The 17,237-nt window shown below is 41.2% G+C and overlaps 1 protein-coding gene, 1 long non-coding RNA gene and 1 other non-coding gene across 6 annotated transcripts in view; 2 read left to right on the forward strand and 1 right to left on the reverse strand.

The window, feature by feature from the left end:
* The window catches only part of CEP295 (centrosomal protein 295), an 83,673-nt gene that overhangs the window by 37,039 nt on the left and 29,397 nt on the right, over positions 1 to 17,237 (forward strand). For all 4 annotated transcript variants that reach the window (XM_075919302.1, XM_075919300.1, XM_075919301.1 and 1 more), the window contains 7 exons: positions 579 to 788; positions 2,940 to 3,037; positions 3,152 to 4,268; positions 6,132 to 6,312; positions 6,439 to 6,591; positions 8,026 to 8,244; positions 16,012 to 16,121. In XM_075919302.1, the coding sequence (XP_075775417.1) occupies positions 579 to 788; positions 2,940 to 3,037; positions 3,152 to 4,268; positions 6,132 to 6,312; positions 6,439 to 6,591; positions 8,026 to 8,244; positions 16,012 to 16,121 (2,088 nt within the window). The remainder of the gene's footprint in view (positions 1 to 578; positions 789 to 2,939; positions 3,038 to 3,151; positions 4,269 to 6,131; positions 6,313 to 6,438; positions 6,592 to 8,025; positions 8,245 to 16,011; positions 16,122 to 17,237) is intronic.
* Positions 1 to 17,237, reverse strand: part of LOC142826547 (uncharacterized) — a 50,945-nt gene that overhangs the window by 9,474 nt on the left and 24,234 nt on the right. Inside the window, exon 3 of the long non-coding RNA XR_012900749.1 lies at positions 3,818 to 3,897. This is a non-coding gene — a long non-coding RNA (uncharacterized LOC142826547). The remainder of the gene's footprint in view (positions 1 to 3,817; positions 3,898 to 17,237) is intronic.
* Positions 17,085 to 17,167, forward strand: LOC112544604 (small nucleolar RNA U2-19). The gene has a single exon (XR_003087945.1). It is a non-coding gene; the product is annotated as a small nucleolar RNA U2-19 (small nucleolar RNA).

The following is a 17,237-nucleotide window of genomic DNA, read 5'->3' on the forward strand; positions in this document are numbered from 1 at the left end:
ATCCTGTATTCTTCATTACCTATTCCAAAGGATTTTGAACCGTTATCATGCTTAGGTACTACAGTGACTGGTGCATAACACAAATCCCTCCTAGTAGCTTATTTTTCCTCTCTAGGAATTTGAAGTGCAATTTATGCTGTGCACCATTTAGCTACTTCAAAGGTATTATGAGACTTAAACTAATGTTAGCAGGGTGTAGACAATCTTTGATGAAAAGCACTATACAACAGCAAAGTACTTGTTCTGAATTTAGTTCCGCAATGGGGACACTGCCCTCTCCCAAATCGCCAATAGAACTGAAATGAATAAAACACTTATATTTTATTAATTGTATTAATTTAATAGCAACTGTTGTAAGCAATATGTAATATAGTTCTGTGCAGTGAAATTTTATGTAAGCAACCACCACACACAAGAATCTGTTCTCTAGTCAAAATCAAGTAAAACTATACTGTAAACTTTGAGGCTACTTTTAGAGGTCTTGTGCAATAGAGATTGCCTATTTAGGATGTAAGAATTAACTGTCTTATGGTTCTGTCATTTAATTCTGGAAAATCACTGTAGTATGTCTCTGATAGCTACAGCAAATAGAGCAACAAAAACAGCAGCAGCTAATTTTGCTGAAACAAATTGAAGAAAAGAGAATACAGTTGGAGGCAGAGTTTCTGAAGGTCCAAATGCAGGCTCACCAGGAGGAAATAAAGAAAAAAGAACAAGAGGCGATAGCTCAAGACTCACAGCTGAGTCCTGATCTGCTTGTGAATCAACATAGGCAAATGGAACACAAGGTAAAGTAAGAACACTTTATCAAAATTCAGAGAGCTGATTGCCATTACTAAACTGAAGTAATTGTTTAAACTTTATTTTCAAGTTGTGTGCCAGGAGGCACGGTTTCCTAGCTCCAAAATGCAATTGTGCTAATGTGTAAACAGTGATTTACTTGACATGCACAGACTTTGGGTATTAGATTATTTCTTTGGGATTTTAGGACATTTATCATATGGTCTAGAAAAAAATTATGCACAAAACCTCAGGTCATATAGCTGATTGTTTGACTCAATGGGTAATAATCAACAGCTCAATGTCTGGTTGGCAGTCGGTATTAAGCAGTGTGCCCCAAGGGTGGGTTCTAGGGTTTTATTCAACATCTTTATTAATGACCTGGATGAGGGGATGGATTGCACCCTCACCAAGTTTGCAGATGACACTAAGCTAGGGGGAGAGGTACGTATGTTGGAGAGTAGGAGTAGGGTCCAGCGTGACCTAGACAAATTGGAGGATTGAGCCAAAAGAAATCTAATGAGGTTCAAAAAGGACAAGTTCAGAGTCCTGCACTTGGGACAGAGGAATCCAAAGCACTGTTACAGGCTGGGGTCCGACTGGCTAAACAGCAGTTCGGCAAAAAAGGTCCTAGGGATTACAGTAAATGAGAAGCTGGATATGAGTCAACAGTATGCCCTTGTGACCAAGAGGGATAGTGGCATATTAGGGAGCATTAGGAGGGCCATTGCCAGCATATCTAGAGAAGTGATTATTCCCCTTGATTCAGCACTGGTGAGGCCACATTTGGAGTATTGTGTCCAATTTCAGGCCCCCATTACAGAAAGGATGTGGGTGCATTGGAGAGTCCAGTGAAGGGCAATGAAAATTAGGGGGTTAAAGTGCATGACCTCTGAGCATAGCTCGACAAAGTATTGAATCTACTCACTATGGGCGAGTAGATTTCAGCCCTGTGCCCCGTTCGCCGCCGCCAGCACGCGCATGCACAATGCGGGGCATACGCAGTGCGGGGCTGGCGAGTGGCTTTCGCTGCAATCGTCGAGCCCTGCCTATGAGGAGAGGCTGAGGGATTTGGGTTTGTTTAGTCTGCAGAAGAGAAGAGTATGGGGGATTTGATAGCAATCTTTTGCTACCTGAAGGAAGGTTCCAAAGAGGATGGGGAGAGTCTGTTCTCAGTAGTGACATGACAGAATGAGGAGCAATGGTTTCAAGTTGCAGTGTGGGGGGGCAGTCTAGATTGGATATTAGGGGAAAAAACAGTGCTTGTTTTGTTTTGTTAAAAAAGGTGCTGGTACTCTAGGGGAAAGGTTGAGCAAAAAAAACCCAAACACGTTCCGTTCTTTCCAAGTAAGCTCTGACTGGAGGTGCTGGTACTGCGTGGGCAGTACCATCACAAAAAAAGCACTAGGAAAAACCATTTAACAAGGAGGATGGTGAAATACTGGAGTGGGTTACCTGGGGAGGTGGTAGAATCTCCATCCCTAGAGGTTTCTAAGTCCAAGCTTAACAAAGCTTTGGCTGGGATGAATTAGTTAGGATTGGTCCTGCTTTGGGCAGGGAGTTGGACTCGACCTCCTGAGATCTCGTCCAGCCTATGATTCTATGATTTGTGCTGTGAGCCATATCATTAATGCATGGGGAAAGGGAAACTGTTCTTTACAAAAACCCTGCCTTTTTGATTACACAGAAGCCCCTAGCATCACTTCTGAAGGACAGTTACATAAGTGAGAATATGGAGAGTGTATGGTTTAATTGTTGCTCATAACTTATCTTGAGGCGCCATCTTTCTAGGCCCCTAGTCTCCTTTTACATGGAGCCATCTTGGATGATTGGTCCCCTAGTCTGTGGCTGGATTCTTGTACCTCTCTGAAATAAGCTGCAGATCACTGTTGGCATCATTAAATCTGAAATCTACAGTATGCGCTAGAATATAATATCAGTCTGGCAGGAGAAAATGTAGCCTTAGGCCAACTGTTCTCGGAACTGCACTCCATCTCCGCAGCCTCAGGCTAAAATTTTATAGATTCCAAACGTACACTAGTACAGAATGGCTTCTGCTGCTTTGAGAGAGAGTGAGAACTTGCTGCTTAGTATTCATCTTATTTAACATGTTTATACATGTTTGAATTTTCCCACTTAAACGATTTTTTTCCTGTTAGACTGAAACTACTGTGGTGCCTGAAACTAGCAGTTTTAAAGAGGAAAATCATATACAGATGATTCATAACTATCAACGATGTCTTCTACAGCAAAACAGGTATCTTCCGCATGTAACATTAGCATCTTGGGTGGATTGTGTAATTGAAGGCTGTTTGAATAATGAAAACTGTCTTCATGCTACACAGGGAATAAATGTTTTTGTTCTGTTTAGATTGCACAAACAGTCAGTTGAAGAAGCCAGAAAACAGTTGCAGGAATATCAGAATAAGTTGAAGCAAAGATATCCGTCTATTTCTATGCCATTAAGCTCTGCAGTTACATTGCAGTCAAGATTTGTTAACTTAAAACCTACTACCCATGAATCAGTTTTACAAATGCATGGCCCTGCAGTACTTCATAAAGATCATCCATCAGCTAGTCAGTCATCTGTACAAGTTCAAGTACAAGAATATGCTCAGCCATTAACCACACATCCAAGAACACATTTTGTGTTAGAAAAACCATTTGAACAGAGAGATGATGAGCAAAGGCATATTATGGGCTCTCCTGGACAGTTACGACCTATAGATGTGTCTCAGTTGGATCAAAGGCAATTTCAGTTGCCCCAACAGAGTTACCCTTCCCAAGAACAGATGGAAATGTTGGGTACTTCTAATAATCAGATGAGAGAACTTCCAGGGTCAGTCATGATGACCTCACAAGATACTTCAGGTATGATGAAAACAGAGGCACAGATAAAACAGGTCACATCAGCTTTGCCCACAGAAGAGCCATCTGAGCCTTCAGGAACCCTGTACCTTGATAAAAAGTCAGTAATGTCTCAAGAAATGCTAAACTCACCAAGAGAGAGGGAAACACAAAAACAGTCTCATCTTACCACACTTGATATGCTAGCAGCAGAGGGGCCTCCAATAGCTCAGACTGCCTCATTTGATTCTTCAGAATACCGGCAGGTACCTGCAAAGAGCAGCATAAAGACAACCTTTGAACAGTCTATCCCCCAATTTTTTCAACACCTTACTTCATTATCTCCTGATGAATCTGAGACTGGGGCAAGCCAAGAGTCTTTTGCGCCCAAAAGTGGAGGTGCATCTTTGTTAAATTATTCCAATATATTAAAGTTGAGAGCAAAAGTACTGGCTTCTTCAGAGAGCATCCAAGCTCAGCAAGATCATTTGAAAGAACTGCAAGAACAACTGGATGTACAAAGAGATGCTCTTCTTTCTAGGCAGAGACTGCAGGAAGAATTGCTTTTACATAAGCAGGCTAAATTAAAGGAACAGATGCAGAAACAACAGGAAGCTTTGCAGGATTTTCTTAGTAAGCGGGTATGTTTTGTAAATGTAATATGAGTTGTCCGCTAGTAGGTGTCCAGGCTAGAGAGTGAACTTTGTCAGTTAGCAGATTTCACCATGTAGTATGCAGACTTTGAGGGTACGCATTTGTCCTTTCCGGAAACTGACGTTCAAACTAGAGAACTGTGACCTTTTGTGATCTGCAATCATTGGTTCTCTTAGATGAGCCACAAGAGCCTCTCCCTGTCAAATAGCACAGAAATTGTGCTAATCTTGTCTCTAGCCGGAACTCTGAATGTTGTATTCATGGAAGGAGTTAGTTTTTGGAATATTTACAGGCATTTTTGTTTATCTTTACCGTCTTTAAATGGTGGCTCTAGCATTAAGGCTGCGTCTAGACTGGCAAGTTTTTCTGCAAAAGCAACAGTCTACACTGGCCAGCTATCTACACTGGCCGCTTGAATTTCTGCAAGAACACTGACTTCCTTCTGTCTGAAATCAGTGCTTCTTGAGGAAATGCTATGCTGCTCCCGTTCGGGCAAAAGCCCTCTTGCGCAAATGCTTTTGCGCAAGAGGGCCAGTGTAGACAGCTAAAAACTGTTTTGCGCAAAAAAAACCCCGATCGCGAAAATGACCATCGGGGCTTTCTTGCGCAAAAAAACAGCGTCTAGATTGGCACAGACACTTTTCCGCAAAAAGTGCTTTTGCGGAAAAGGGTCTATGCCAATCTAGACGCTCTTTTCCGCAAATGCTTTTAACAGAAAACTTTTCCGTTAAAAGCATTTGCGGAAAATCATGCCAGTCTAGACGTAGCCCAAAGGTCTAATAAACACTTCTGTCAGATAACTAACTCATAAAAAGCACAGATTGGTTTTAAATCTGTAAACAGGGAAAATTGATTTTTAAATTTCTTATCTGATTTTTGTTTTGTTAAATTATTTCTGAACAGCAGTCGTGCTTTCCAATTATGAATGAATTTCCACAAGAACACTAACGATCTAATGTAAGATTGTCAGTGTTCTTCCGCAAATACTATGCTGCCCCTGCTCGGGGAAAAAACCCTCTTGCGCAAATGCTTTTGCGCAAGAGGGCCGGTGTAGACAGCTAAAAACTGTTTTGCGCAAAAAAGCCCCGATGGTGAAAATGACGATCGGGGCTTTCTTGCGCAAAAAAACAGCGTCTAGATTAGCACGGACGCTTTTCTGCAAAAAGTGCTTTTGCACAAAAGCGTCCGTGCCAATCTAGACGCTCTTTTCCACAAATGCTTTTAACGGAAAAACTTTTCCGTTAAAAGCATTTGCAGAAAATCATGCCAGTCTAGACATAGCCGTTTTGTTTAAGAAAGAATCTAAAATAAATTCAGTTTTGGTTTCCAAATGAACTCTTTTTCTACATGTTTTGGTTCAGACAGTGAACCAAAACTTTGTTGTTTGCTCAGCTCTGTCCAGTATAGTCCACAGTATCATTGGGTTAAGCGAGTCTCTCTATGGAAGCTGGATATACCAAAACATCTTTGCCTTGTTTTATTTCAACTGGTCGAGAATAGTAGGCATCGCAAAGATTCCCTTCATGCTGCTTTGGCTCTCTGCCTTTCATTTTTGCAGTCTTTAGAGAACTAAAATTCCTACCATTAGTAACTGAGAAGTAAATAGAAATATCATTTCAGGACTTGATCCAGCAAGAAACAGAATATTCTGGCCCAAGTGAACGAAATATTTAAATATGCAACTAATTAACTGCTAACAAGTATTCACGTGTTTAGGTGTTTTGCTGATTTGCGCTTTTGGTTCTTCTGGAAAGAGCTCATGTATAGTGTATGAGACACATAGGAAAAATAGAATTTTAGTAAAATGGGTGTGAAAATAATCTTTAGCCACTGTTACTTCTTTTTTTAAGACAGAAGAATCTGTCACATACAGAAAGATGACAGAAACACATAATTCTGACCATTTCAGTCTGACGACTTACCCTTTCAAAGATGCAGAAAGTAAATCTCAAGAAGTTAATTGTTGTGATATGAACAACTATGTCAAAAATAGATTGCTTTCGCAAAGCATCAATCAAGCTGAGCAAATTGGTGAGGACATTTATATTATAATACTGCTGCTCACTATTTTTTTTTCCTTTCCCTTAAATTGAATCTTTAACTGCTTATAGTATGTTGCAAAAATATAAACTGCAGAACATTCTTTTTATATTACAGAAGAGTCTCAAAGAATTCTGAGAAGAGAACAGCGATGGCAAACTTCAAAACCACCTCCAGCTAAAATCAAGTTAGGGCTAGATTTGGAACAACATGAACTAAGTGTAATACCAGAGCTAGATACACCAACGAGTGGCAAAATTTCTTTTACAGGTTAAAAAAAAAAAAAAAAAAAAAAAACCATCCCTAACTAGATATTCTGTTTTGCCTGAAATACAATTTTTGAAGTAAGAAATTAGCATTTTTGGCTATGTCTACACTGCAGAGATTTTGCACAAAAACTCACGGAGTGTCCACTCTTCAAGCGCGTTTTTATGCAAGAAAATTTACAGTTAATCAGTAGAACAGAGGGGTTTTGTGACATAAGTATTCCTCTTTCTATGAGGAAATAACTCCTTTTTGTGTAAGAGTTCTTGCGCAAAAAGGTGTGTGGGGACAGGAAACAGGTTTTTTGCGCAAAAACAGCCTATCGAAAGACGCACCGGTGCCCTAGTGGCCATTCTGTTAATGGCAATTAGATCTTTCTTGCGAGAGAGTATCCATGCAGTCTGCACGCTCTCTTGCACAAAAGCATATCCCTTTCTGATGAGCTTTTGCAGTGTGGACACACTCTTGCGCAAGAAGTTTTTGCAGGAGGTCTCTTCTGCAAAAAGCTTCTTGCGCAAGAAGCATGCAGCCTAGACATTGCTTTCCTATAAGACTTTGAGATAGTTGAGGATGAATTAGTGGTCTCAGCTGTAGCTTGGAGGTTCAGATATTATTATTTATATAGTAGCAAAAAATATGCTGTAGTATTTATAACTAGTTAACTATTCCCTTCCTTGAATCAATTACAATCTACATACAGACTTAAAAGGCAAATTGCATGCAGTTTAATTTCAAGGACTTGGTTATTTGTATACCCCTCCCAGGGTCATGCCTGGCAGTTTGGAAAGGCTGTCCCTTCCCCAGCCTAGCCTACTGGACAAATAGGCTTTACTTTTGCAGTAGGGTAGAGTTAGGTTAGACCTTAGGAAAAACTGTAGGGGTACAGTGGAACAATTCACCTTTGGATGTTGTGGAATTTCCATCATTGAGCTTTTTAAGAACAAGTTAAATAAACCTAGAATCATCTTTTGACACATGTAATGCCTGGTCTTTCCACAGTGTAGGGAACTAGGCTGATGATCTCTCAAGGTCCTTTCCAGTCATACGTTTTTGATAGGAAATAATATTTTGAACATTTGACAGCACATTGTAGACAAGTCCATTTCACTGTTGTTTCCCTTGAAAGTGAGAGAGCGTCCTTAATTGCTTACGTCTTTCAAAAGTATGGAAACCTGGTTCTAAAACCCCACAAATGGACAGAGGGACTCAGTAAATTAGTTTTATTTTTTTTTAAACTGACTTGCGTTCAAGTTCACAGTATCATTTTAAATTAAATGCATTTTAGCGTGTGCTTGTACAGTTCAATTGAAATGGAACAGTTTATAAATTCATTACTGTATTTCTGTAGTACAATATGCACAATTCAATGCAGCATGTCTTTTTATGAAAGCTGAAACATTACCTCTTACCATTAGTAAATAAAAACATTTACAAATTCAGATAAAACAGATTCAGTTGGTGAAGAAGCTTCTCTCATTTCATCTGCGGAAGAGCTAGTGTCTGGCGTGTGCAACAATGAATCTGTTCATGAAGAAAGAGACTTACCCATCACAAATTGCAAAGAACAAGGTTCTAATGATAACCCAAAATACAATACTGGGCTAATTAATTCATGGCATGAAGGACTGATGGTGGATGCAGGTAGTTCACATGGCCCAGGTAAGACACTCCATCTTTTTTAAAGGTATATGCAATTATCATTTTAATATGTGAAATATACAGCACTTGAACTATGTCTGAACTGATTTGTTAGAAGATGTACAGTGGGTCTGATGCAATTATCAGAGGTTTCATATACACACATTGCATGTGTAAATATAAAGCCACTGAAGCTTAATTCCACATATATGTAAATGGAATAATCACTCTTACAGATTATATTTGAGAGCTTTTCTTATTTATTCCCCTATATTATGGTGATGTCTCACAAAACTAAACAACTTGTGGAATGGGTGGTAATTATTGAAGAACAATATATTGTGCAGCTTTTTCCCCTCTGCGCCTCTTTTAATTGTAGTCTTAGATGCTTTCATCCTTTTGGTCCTGAATTTCAAAACTGAGTTTGGTATCCTGGCCAGCCATATAATATTTTCCTTTGAATAACTCTGGTTTTATTTAGATTTTGACTATAGTCACTTTACATAAAAATCTGAATTTGTACGTGGTTAGTCAATGAAGAGAAAAAAACAACAGAAAATGTGGAAATGACAGACATGCTTAATAACTTGTTTGTTTTTATCAAGGAGGTTGGTGATGAGGGAACAACTAATATAGTATATGCCAATGAAAATGGGTTAGGTTCAGAAGCTAAAGTAGGGAAAGAACAAGTTAGGTATCTGAGTCACCAGAGCCTGATGAAATGCATCCTACAACACTCAAAGAGTTGACTAAGGAGGTGTCTGAGCCATTGGGTATTATCTCTGCAAAATCATGGAACCCAGGAAAGATTCCAGAAGGTCAAATATAAGTTACGTCTACACTACAGAGAAGATTGAAGCTGCTGCTGTCTATCTTCCAGGGTTTGAATTAGCGGGTCTAGTGAAGACCCGCTAATTCAAACTGAGACTAGCACTCAAGTTGATGCCGGTAGTCCTGCTTCCACAAGGAGTAAGGGCTGTCAAAGGGCTCTCTTTGATTTCCAGTAGCGTGGACAGTGCCAAAAGTCGAATTAAGGTACTTCAACTTCAGCTACATCAATTGCGTACCTGAAGTTGCATATCTAAATTCGATCTTATCCCGTAGTGTAGACATATCAATAGTGTTCATCTATAAAAAGGGAAATAAAGCCAACCCAGGAAGTTATATACCCGTAAGTTTAAATTTGATACCTGGAAAGATAATGGAGCAAATAATTAAAGAATCCATTTGCAAATATGTAGGCGGTAATAAGATAAGTATTAGTCAACATCCACTTTTAAAGAACAAATTGTAACAGTTAAACCAATTTGATACAGTAAACTTTCAATAATCCGGCACCTTTAGGACCCAAGGGGTGCCGGATTATCAGATACGCCGGAGTACCGGAAGGGGGGCTATGAGAGATCGGCAGCAGGAAGGGGTTGTCAGGGAACTGAGCAGCATGGGAGAGGGCGGTGCTGCGGGACCAACCTGGCAGCACCCCAGCTGCTCTGCCCCCGGCTTTCCCAAGTTAGCCGCTGGTCAGTTTCAGCAGCGGCTGACTTGGGGAAGCCGGAGGCAGAGCAGCTGGAGTGCTGCCAGGTTTGTCCCACAGCGCCGCTCAGGTGAGGGTCGGCGCTGCGGGACCAACGCGGCAGCACTCCAGCTGCTCTGCCCCCGGCTTTCCCAGGTCAGCCGCTGCTGAAACTGACCAGACTTGGGGAAGCCAGAGGCAGAGCAGCTCCAGTTGTCAGGCTGGCCATAGCACTTCCTGGTTCCAGTTGGTGCTGGACTATCAGGAGTGCCGGACCACTGGATGCCGGACAATTGGAGTTTTACTGTAGTTTTCTTTGGCAGGGTAACAAGCCTTGTGTATAAAGGGAAAACAGTAGATGTGGTATATCTAGACTTTATTAAGGCTTTTGATACAGTCTTGCATGACTTCCTTAACAAACTAGGCTAGGCAACCTACATGGTGCTGTTATAAAGTGGGTGCATAACGCGTTGGATAACTGTTGCCTGAACTGTTCTGGGTTCAGTTCTGTTCAGTATCTTCATCAGTGATTTCAGTAATGGCATAGAAAGTACACTTACTAAGTTTTATGGATGATACTATGCTGGAGAGGGAGGTTCTGGTGCTTTGGGAGGATAAGATTAAAATTAAAAAATGATGTGGACAAACTAGAGAAATGCTTGAAGATAAGTAGGATGAAATTCAGTAAGGACAAATGCAAAATACTCCATTTAGGAAGGAATAATCAGTTTAACACGTACAAAATGGTAAGTGGCTATCTAGGAGGGAGTATTGCAGAAGGGGATTTAGGGAACATAGTGGACCAGAAGTAAATATCAGTCAACAGTGTGACACTTGCAGAAAAAGCAAACATAATTCTGGGTTTCATTTGCAAGAGTGCTTATAAGCAAGACATGAGAAGCAATTCTTCCTCTCTGCTCTAATTGGGCTTCTCATGGCATATTGTGTCCAGTTCTGGGCACCACATGTCAGGAAAGATGTGGAGAAATTGGAGAAGATCCAGAGAATAGCAACAAAAATGACTACAGGTATAGAAAACATGACTTCTGAGGCAAGATTGAAAGAATTGGGGGGTTTTAGCCTGGAAAAGAGAAGACTAGTAGACTAAGAGGGGACTTAACAGCTTTCACGTATCCTAAAAGGGTGTTACAAGGATGAGGGAGGAATAATTATCCTCCTTAACTCCTGGTAAGGCAAGAAGCAATGGACTTAAATTGTAGCAAAGCAGGTTTAAGGTGTACATTAGGAAAAACTTTGTCAGGGTAGGTAAGCCTGATAAATTGCCTCGGTAGGTTGTTGAATCTCCATCTTTGGAGATTTTAAGAGCAAGTACTGTTAGACTAACACTTGTCAGGAATGGTCTGACTAGAGGGTGCTCAGCCCCGCCATGACTGCAGGGACTTAAAGGAACCTTGAGAGGTCATCCAATTCTGTGTTTTTATGGTATAGATATTTATAAATAGTTGTGTTTTTGTAAAGTATTTTGATTTAAAGTAGTAACTAGATTTTATATAAAAATGTCTTAAATTTTTCAGCATTAAGCACCATTCCATATTCTTCTGGTCACCTCCCAATTCCAAACAATTCTGTTAACGTTGTTCCAGATGTGATTATTTTACATCCACATTCACATTCCTATCAGAGCTGCTAACCGAACATTGTTTCTTGTCAGGGACCAATTTTGCTTAGCTATCCACTTTAATCCGAAATACCTGCACAGAGAGGCATTATTGCAGGTTGCATTGTCACATTGGTGTTCAGTTTAGGAACCTTGCTTGAAACATGGTATTGTCTTGGAAATGTTAATTCAAATTCTTATTATTAGTTTATGAAAGGTGTTGTGCCCCCTGGCTTGCCTGAATCTGGTCCCCAAGCATTGGGGACCCTGCAAATGGCACTGCAGCCCCTTGGCAGCCTCCCCTATTTCCCTCTCTGGGGTTGGGGCACACAATCTACTAGCCTAGGCCGCTCTAGGCTCTGATGTGTGAGGGGAATGTGGGGAATAGGGATGTTGACTAGTCGATTCTCTCCTCTTCCCCCCCCTTGCTGCCTCTTGTGGTTTAAAGTAAAAGGCTCGGAAATGTGGCTAGTCCCAGGAAGGCGCAGGAACAGGCAAACTATTACTAAATATCTTTTAAACTTTTATTAAAGGACTTCTACGTATAAATTATGATTTTATCAATTTCTTACATACGTAGGCACCAAATAATTATTAGAATGTCCAATAAGCAAAATGCAATACAGTGAAGAAAATTCCTTGAGGTTTCTCTAAATCCCAATAGTTGTTAACAAGGGACTAGGGTTTATTAACACTTACATTTACATCAGTCTTACTTATAAGACTAATCATTTATCTAAAACTTTTAACACTACTACTTAACAATACCTCTAAACAATTTCAGATAACAATACTTACATTTAACAGACACACAAACTACAACAACAACATATTTGGTATTCGTTATGTTTGGTATACGTTACGCTCTACAGGAACTCGTTTGGTTCGGTGAGCGGGAGGTGGCCCTCGGGTGATCAGTCCTCGGACCTGGCTCATATTCCGCCATCCAATGTTTATTCGGGATTCCTCAATTTGATACAGGAGGGGAAGCTGTTTTATAGAGAGCTTTTGCGCGCTTTTTGTGATAGGCTAGCAGACCCTGTCTGATAAGTGACAGGAGTAAGGGGGTGAGATGGTTTCCTGTTTTTCCTTTTCTGCCTTATCGGGCATGGCACAGTCAGCACAACCAGCATGAACTTTACATGAACTTTTTATGTCTGGTTTTGGTTCCTGTTCGTCGCTGACCCTTAAGTTACATAGTGTAAGGGTTTTCATCAAGGGGAAGTTGACCTTTTGCTTGGATGGCAATACGCACAAGAGGCCTGGCCAGCAAAGAGCCTGCTTCCACACCTCTGAGATAGAGACAACAAAGGGGTGGGGAGTGGTACTTCAAAGCGGCAGAGCCACACAGCTGAGCCTGGATCAGCTGTGCGGTGCTGCTTCTTTGAAACCCCGGGACAGCCACTGCACAGCTGATCCATGTGCGGCACTTGCCCCTTTAAAATGCTGAAGCACCATGGAAGTTCCATTGACTACTTGACTAGTCAATGAACCTCAATTTAACATCTCCAGTGGGGAATGTTTTTCTCTTTCTCAGTCTGGGGCCACGGGTTGGTTGGTTGGTTGGTTGGTTGTCTTTGCTTCAAAGGCCCCTGACCTAAAATGGGTCCCTGCCCTAGTTCATGTCAGCAGTACTTCCAGTAAATAAATAAGATGTAATCTAGCTTTAATTTTGCAAAAGTACTTGAATTCATTGCTACAGTGAAATAGTCAGCATATTGGAATATAAGAATCCTTTGAAGATGCCAGAGGGTGTGGGAGACCATTGGTTCTTGAGTGAGTTAAATCAATTAAACTAGTGCTCTTAAAATTTCTGTTGCCATCTTCTACATACTGTTCTTAATTCTAGTACTATAACTAAGCAATGAGTTCAAGATAAATTTCTCTTTGACTCTGAGATCAGCAATTAATTTTGCTCAGTATGTGAAAGATTTATTCATTGTTATGCATGCTTATTCTTGTGATATTAACATTACTTCAGGTTGGGCATCTCTGATCCAGCACCCTCCAGGGAATTTGCTGGAGTAGAGATGGGTCCTGGCCATAGCCCCCAGGCACCAACTTTGCCAGATATGGGAGGAAGGACTCCCTCCAATCCTTGCTGTATCGCTGACCCCGCTTGTGCTGCACCAGCTGGACCACCTACCAAGCTCCAGAAGCCCACGCTGCCATATGGGGCTCCCGCCCCATGGTATCACAGTCTGCCGGGGGCTGGCTCTGGTCAGACTGCCAAGGGCTCAGGCTCCAGATCCAGCCCCGCAGCAGCCTGCGGGCTCTGGCCCCACTTCCATGGGTTGTCCAGGGCTCAGGCCCCATGCTCTTGGGGCTTCCTCCAGCCCCAGACAGGGACCCTCTGCTGCGGGCTGCCGAGAGCCTTGGCTCCTGCCCTGTGGCAGCCCACAGACTATGGCCTCGCTTCTGTGGGCTGTCCAGGGCTCTAGCCCCACGCTACTGGGGGCTACTGCCAGACCCAGCCTTGGTCCCGTTTCCACAAGTTGTCGCCGGCCTGATCCTGCACTGTCAGGGACTGCCCTGACCCGGTCCCAGTGCTGCAGGCTGTCGGGGGCTGCTGCCAGCTCCTGCCCCCTCCCACTGCTTCAGCGTGGCCCCTCCTGAATTGCCTTCCTGCCAATAAGCTACTGGGGTTCTCTGATGAAGGAACATCTGTGGTCCTGCTGTACCATGGATGTTGCTGGACCAGAAAATTCCAGTTTTGGGAGCCTAGCCCCCACAAGAGCACATTGAGTAGGGGGCAGAGCATAACTTGTGTTTAGTTAAAGCATGCTATCTATAAAAGCATCCTGTCTTAATTTGAAGATCTCAAGAGGAAGACTCCTATCCTTTTCCTTGGTGTTTGTTCCTATGGATAATTGCCATCACTGTTAAAATTGTTTTTGCCTGGCTCCTAGTTTGAATTTGTCTGGCTTTGGCTCTAAGCCTTTTTTTTATTATGCATTTCTTTGCTAGATTGAAGAACTCTTCAGCACCTGGTGTTTTCTCTTTGTAAAGGGCACAGATACACTGTGATCAAATCATGTCTCTCTTTTTCATGAACTAAGTAGTTTGAACTCATATCTCACTGTAAGGCACATTGAATAATTTTTGTGGCTCATTTCTGTACCCTGTTCAATTTTTCAACATCTAGTTGAAAATATGGACATGAAAATTGTACACTGTCTTTCAGTATCTGTCTCCTCAGTGCTATAAACAGAGGTAAAATCATCTCATTACTGTTTCTCTGTTTAATTATCAAAGAATTGCATTAGTCCTTTCTGCTACAGCATCACACTGGGAACTCCTATTGACCCCTAAATCCTGTTTCAGAGTCACTGCTTTTTTAGAATATATTCCTTCATTCTATAGATCTTGCATGCACGCCTTGTTCCTACATGTAGAACTTTGCATTTGGCTACATTATCACATTTTTTTTAAATGAGCCCAGATTACCAGGCGTTTCAGATGACTTTGTATTACTGCCTTTTCCCTATTATTTATTACTCCACCAACATTTATCATCCGCTTCTTACTGTAGAGATATAGGAGGTGAGCTGAGAGTCTGTTCACTAGTAGGCCTTAAATGGAGAGCTCTTGATCTTTTAATTCAGTGGTTATCAACCTTTCCAGCCTGCCATCTTTTTCAAGAGGCTTATTTGTCATGTATATCCCCCCACATTTTGCTTCACGTAAAGCTACTAGCTTACAAAATCAGACATAAACATGGAAGTGTCACAGTACACTGTTGTTGAAAAGTTGCTTCCTTTCTTATTTTTACCATTTAATAAAAAAATGAAATTTTAGTTTGTACTAACTTTGCTAATATTTTTCATGTCGCCTTTTCTGAAACTAGACAAATCTCTAGATGAGTTGAGGTACTCCCTGGAAGACCTCTACATACCCCAAGGGGGTAACGGTTTTTTTCTTCTCACTCTTGATGGTACACTTCCCCTGCTGATTCCCCCGCTGATTAAGTTCTTCAGATAATATTTTGCAGAAGAGAACATATCCCTAGCAACCGGTGAAAAAGCCAGCTAAGAAAACCCACCCTGTATTTATCAGTGCAGTTACTGTTCTTGAAAGTAACACAGTAGAGCAGATAGTCTTTTAAAAGTGATAAAGAAGTAGTAGACATGGACACAAATAAACAAGTTCTATAGCAGGGCTATTCAAAATGTGGCCTATAGGCCACATGCGGCCTGCAGCCTGTTTGTTTGCGGCCCACGATGCAGTTTGGATTTATGGTGCAATTTGGGTTGATATGTGTTTTAGTAGTTAAATTCCTGGACTGTCATTGCTCATCAAAAGTGCTGTCACATGGGTGGAAATGAGTAAATATTGCATTTTATTATCAGCAGAACTGACTTAACTGGGGCCTGTATGTTGTGTGTTCATGCCTATCAGTGTGAAAAGGTTTTTGCACATATATATCCATATATATATATTTGCATGTACATGCAACCACACTTAAGTTGTCACCCTCCGCATGTGCTGTAAGTATCATTGTGGCTCCCAGGGCTTCCATAGTTGAATAGCCTTGTTCTATAGGAACTGTGGCAGCAAGACTAATGTATTGTAGCCATCTAGTGTTAAAATTTGGTAATATTGGATTTGTAGCTGTTCCCTGGTCTTGATTTACTTTTGCAATATTTTTTGTATTTAGCCTTCCCCAAGGAGTCTGTTGTCATGAGTCAAGATTTACCAGTTTGTGCTGCTGATGGTGGAAGGGGAGTAATTACAGATTCTGGGCCATCATGTATACCTGATAGTACGGTTAGTTATATTAGAAATTCATGTATCATGTCTTTAAAATAACTATACTAACTTAAATTCTATTGACTTATTATTTCTTAAACCTTTCTTATTAATTTTAAATATGAAATTGAAGGTACAAAGTGTTATGTGCAAGGAAGGAGTTATTTATGCCATAATTTTGTTGCTTTATGATGTATAAAACATGCATACATTTTTGCTCCTTTTTCAGTAGAATTTCAGGTCTTGTTTATTATTTATTTTCTGAAAGTTTTCATAGACTACTGGAGAAGTAGTGTGAATATAGAGGATTTTTAGTAGGGCTGTCAACACGCATTAACACCTACAGTTAACAGAGAACACAGTTAACATGTTAATTTTTGTAATTCGTTAATTGCAGGTGTTTCAGCAGCGCTGCCCTCTTTGAAGCGCTGCCAGGGCGTTTCCAAGGGGCAGCACAATAGGAGCCTGGGATCAGCTGGAGTCCCCATCTGACCCCGGGCTCTGAGCAGAGCTGCCCCTTTGATGCACCGCAGCATTTCAAAGGGGCAGTGCTTGGGGTCAGCTGTGTGGCACTGCCCCTTTGAAGTGCCACTCAGGCATTTCAAAGGGGCAGCACAACGTGGCCTGGGGTCAGCTGAGGACTCCAGCTGATCCCAGGCTTCTTCAGCACTGCCCCTTTGGAACGTTGTGGCAGCGCTTCAAAAGGGCAGCATACACAATTAATCGCGCAATTAATTTTTTTAATTTCTTGACAGCCCTAATTTTGTCATTGAAACCTGTTTTTTTAACACTTTAAAAAGACAGCAGCAAAGTCTTTGAACTATTCAAATAATTTGTCCCTTTTAATTCATGTATATGAAACACAGAACCAAAAAAGGCTCAAACCCATGAGTCTAACTCTGCAAGTCATCTATAAAATAAACATGCTTTCCTATACTGCACTTACATTCCTCTGAGATCTGCACTGTTGTTACTCAAGCAGATCTATGATGAGAAATAGCCAAATCTGAGCACCAGTAGATTACCTGATTTACATGGTGTATGATCTCCGTACAGTTCTGGGAAGCAATATGGGGTAGAGGGGTGTGTGTGTGTGTGTGTGTGTGTGTGTGTGTGATTTTTCTACTGAGCGTG

This window comes from Pelodiscus sinensis, chromosome 1 (genome assembly GCF_049634645.1).
Source record: "Pelodiscus sinensis isolate JC-2024 chromosome 1, ASM4963464v1, whole genome shotgun sequence".
In the NCBI taxonomy this organism is placed as follows: Eukaryota; Metazoa; Chordata; order Testudines; family Trionychidae; genus Pelodiscus; species Pelodiscus sinensis.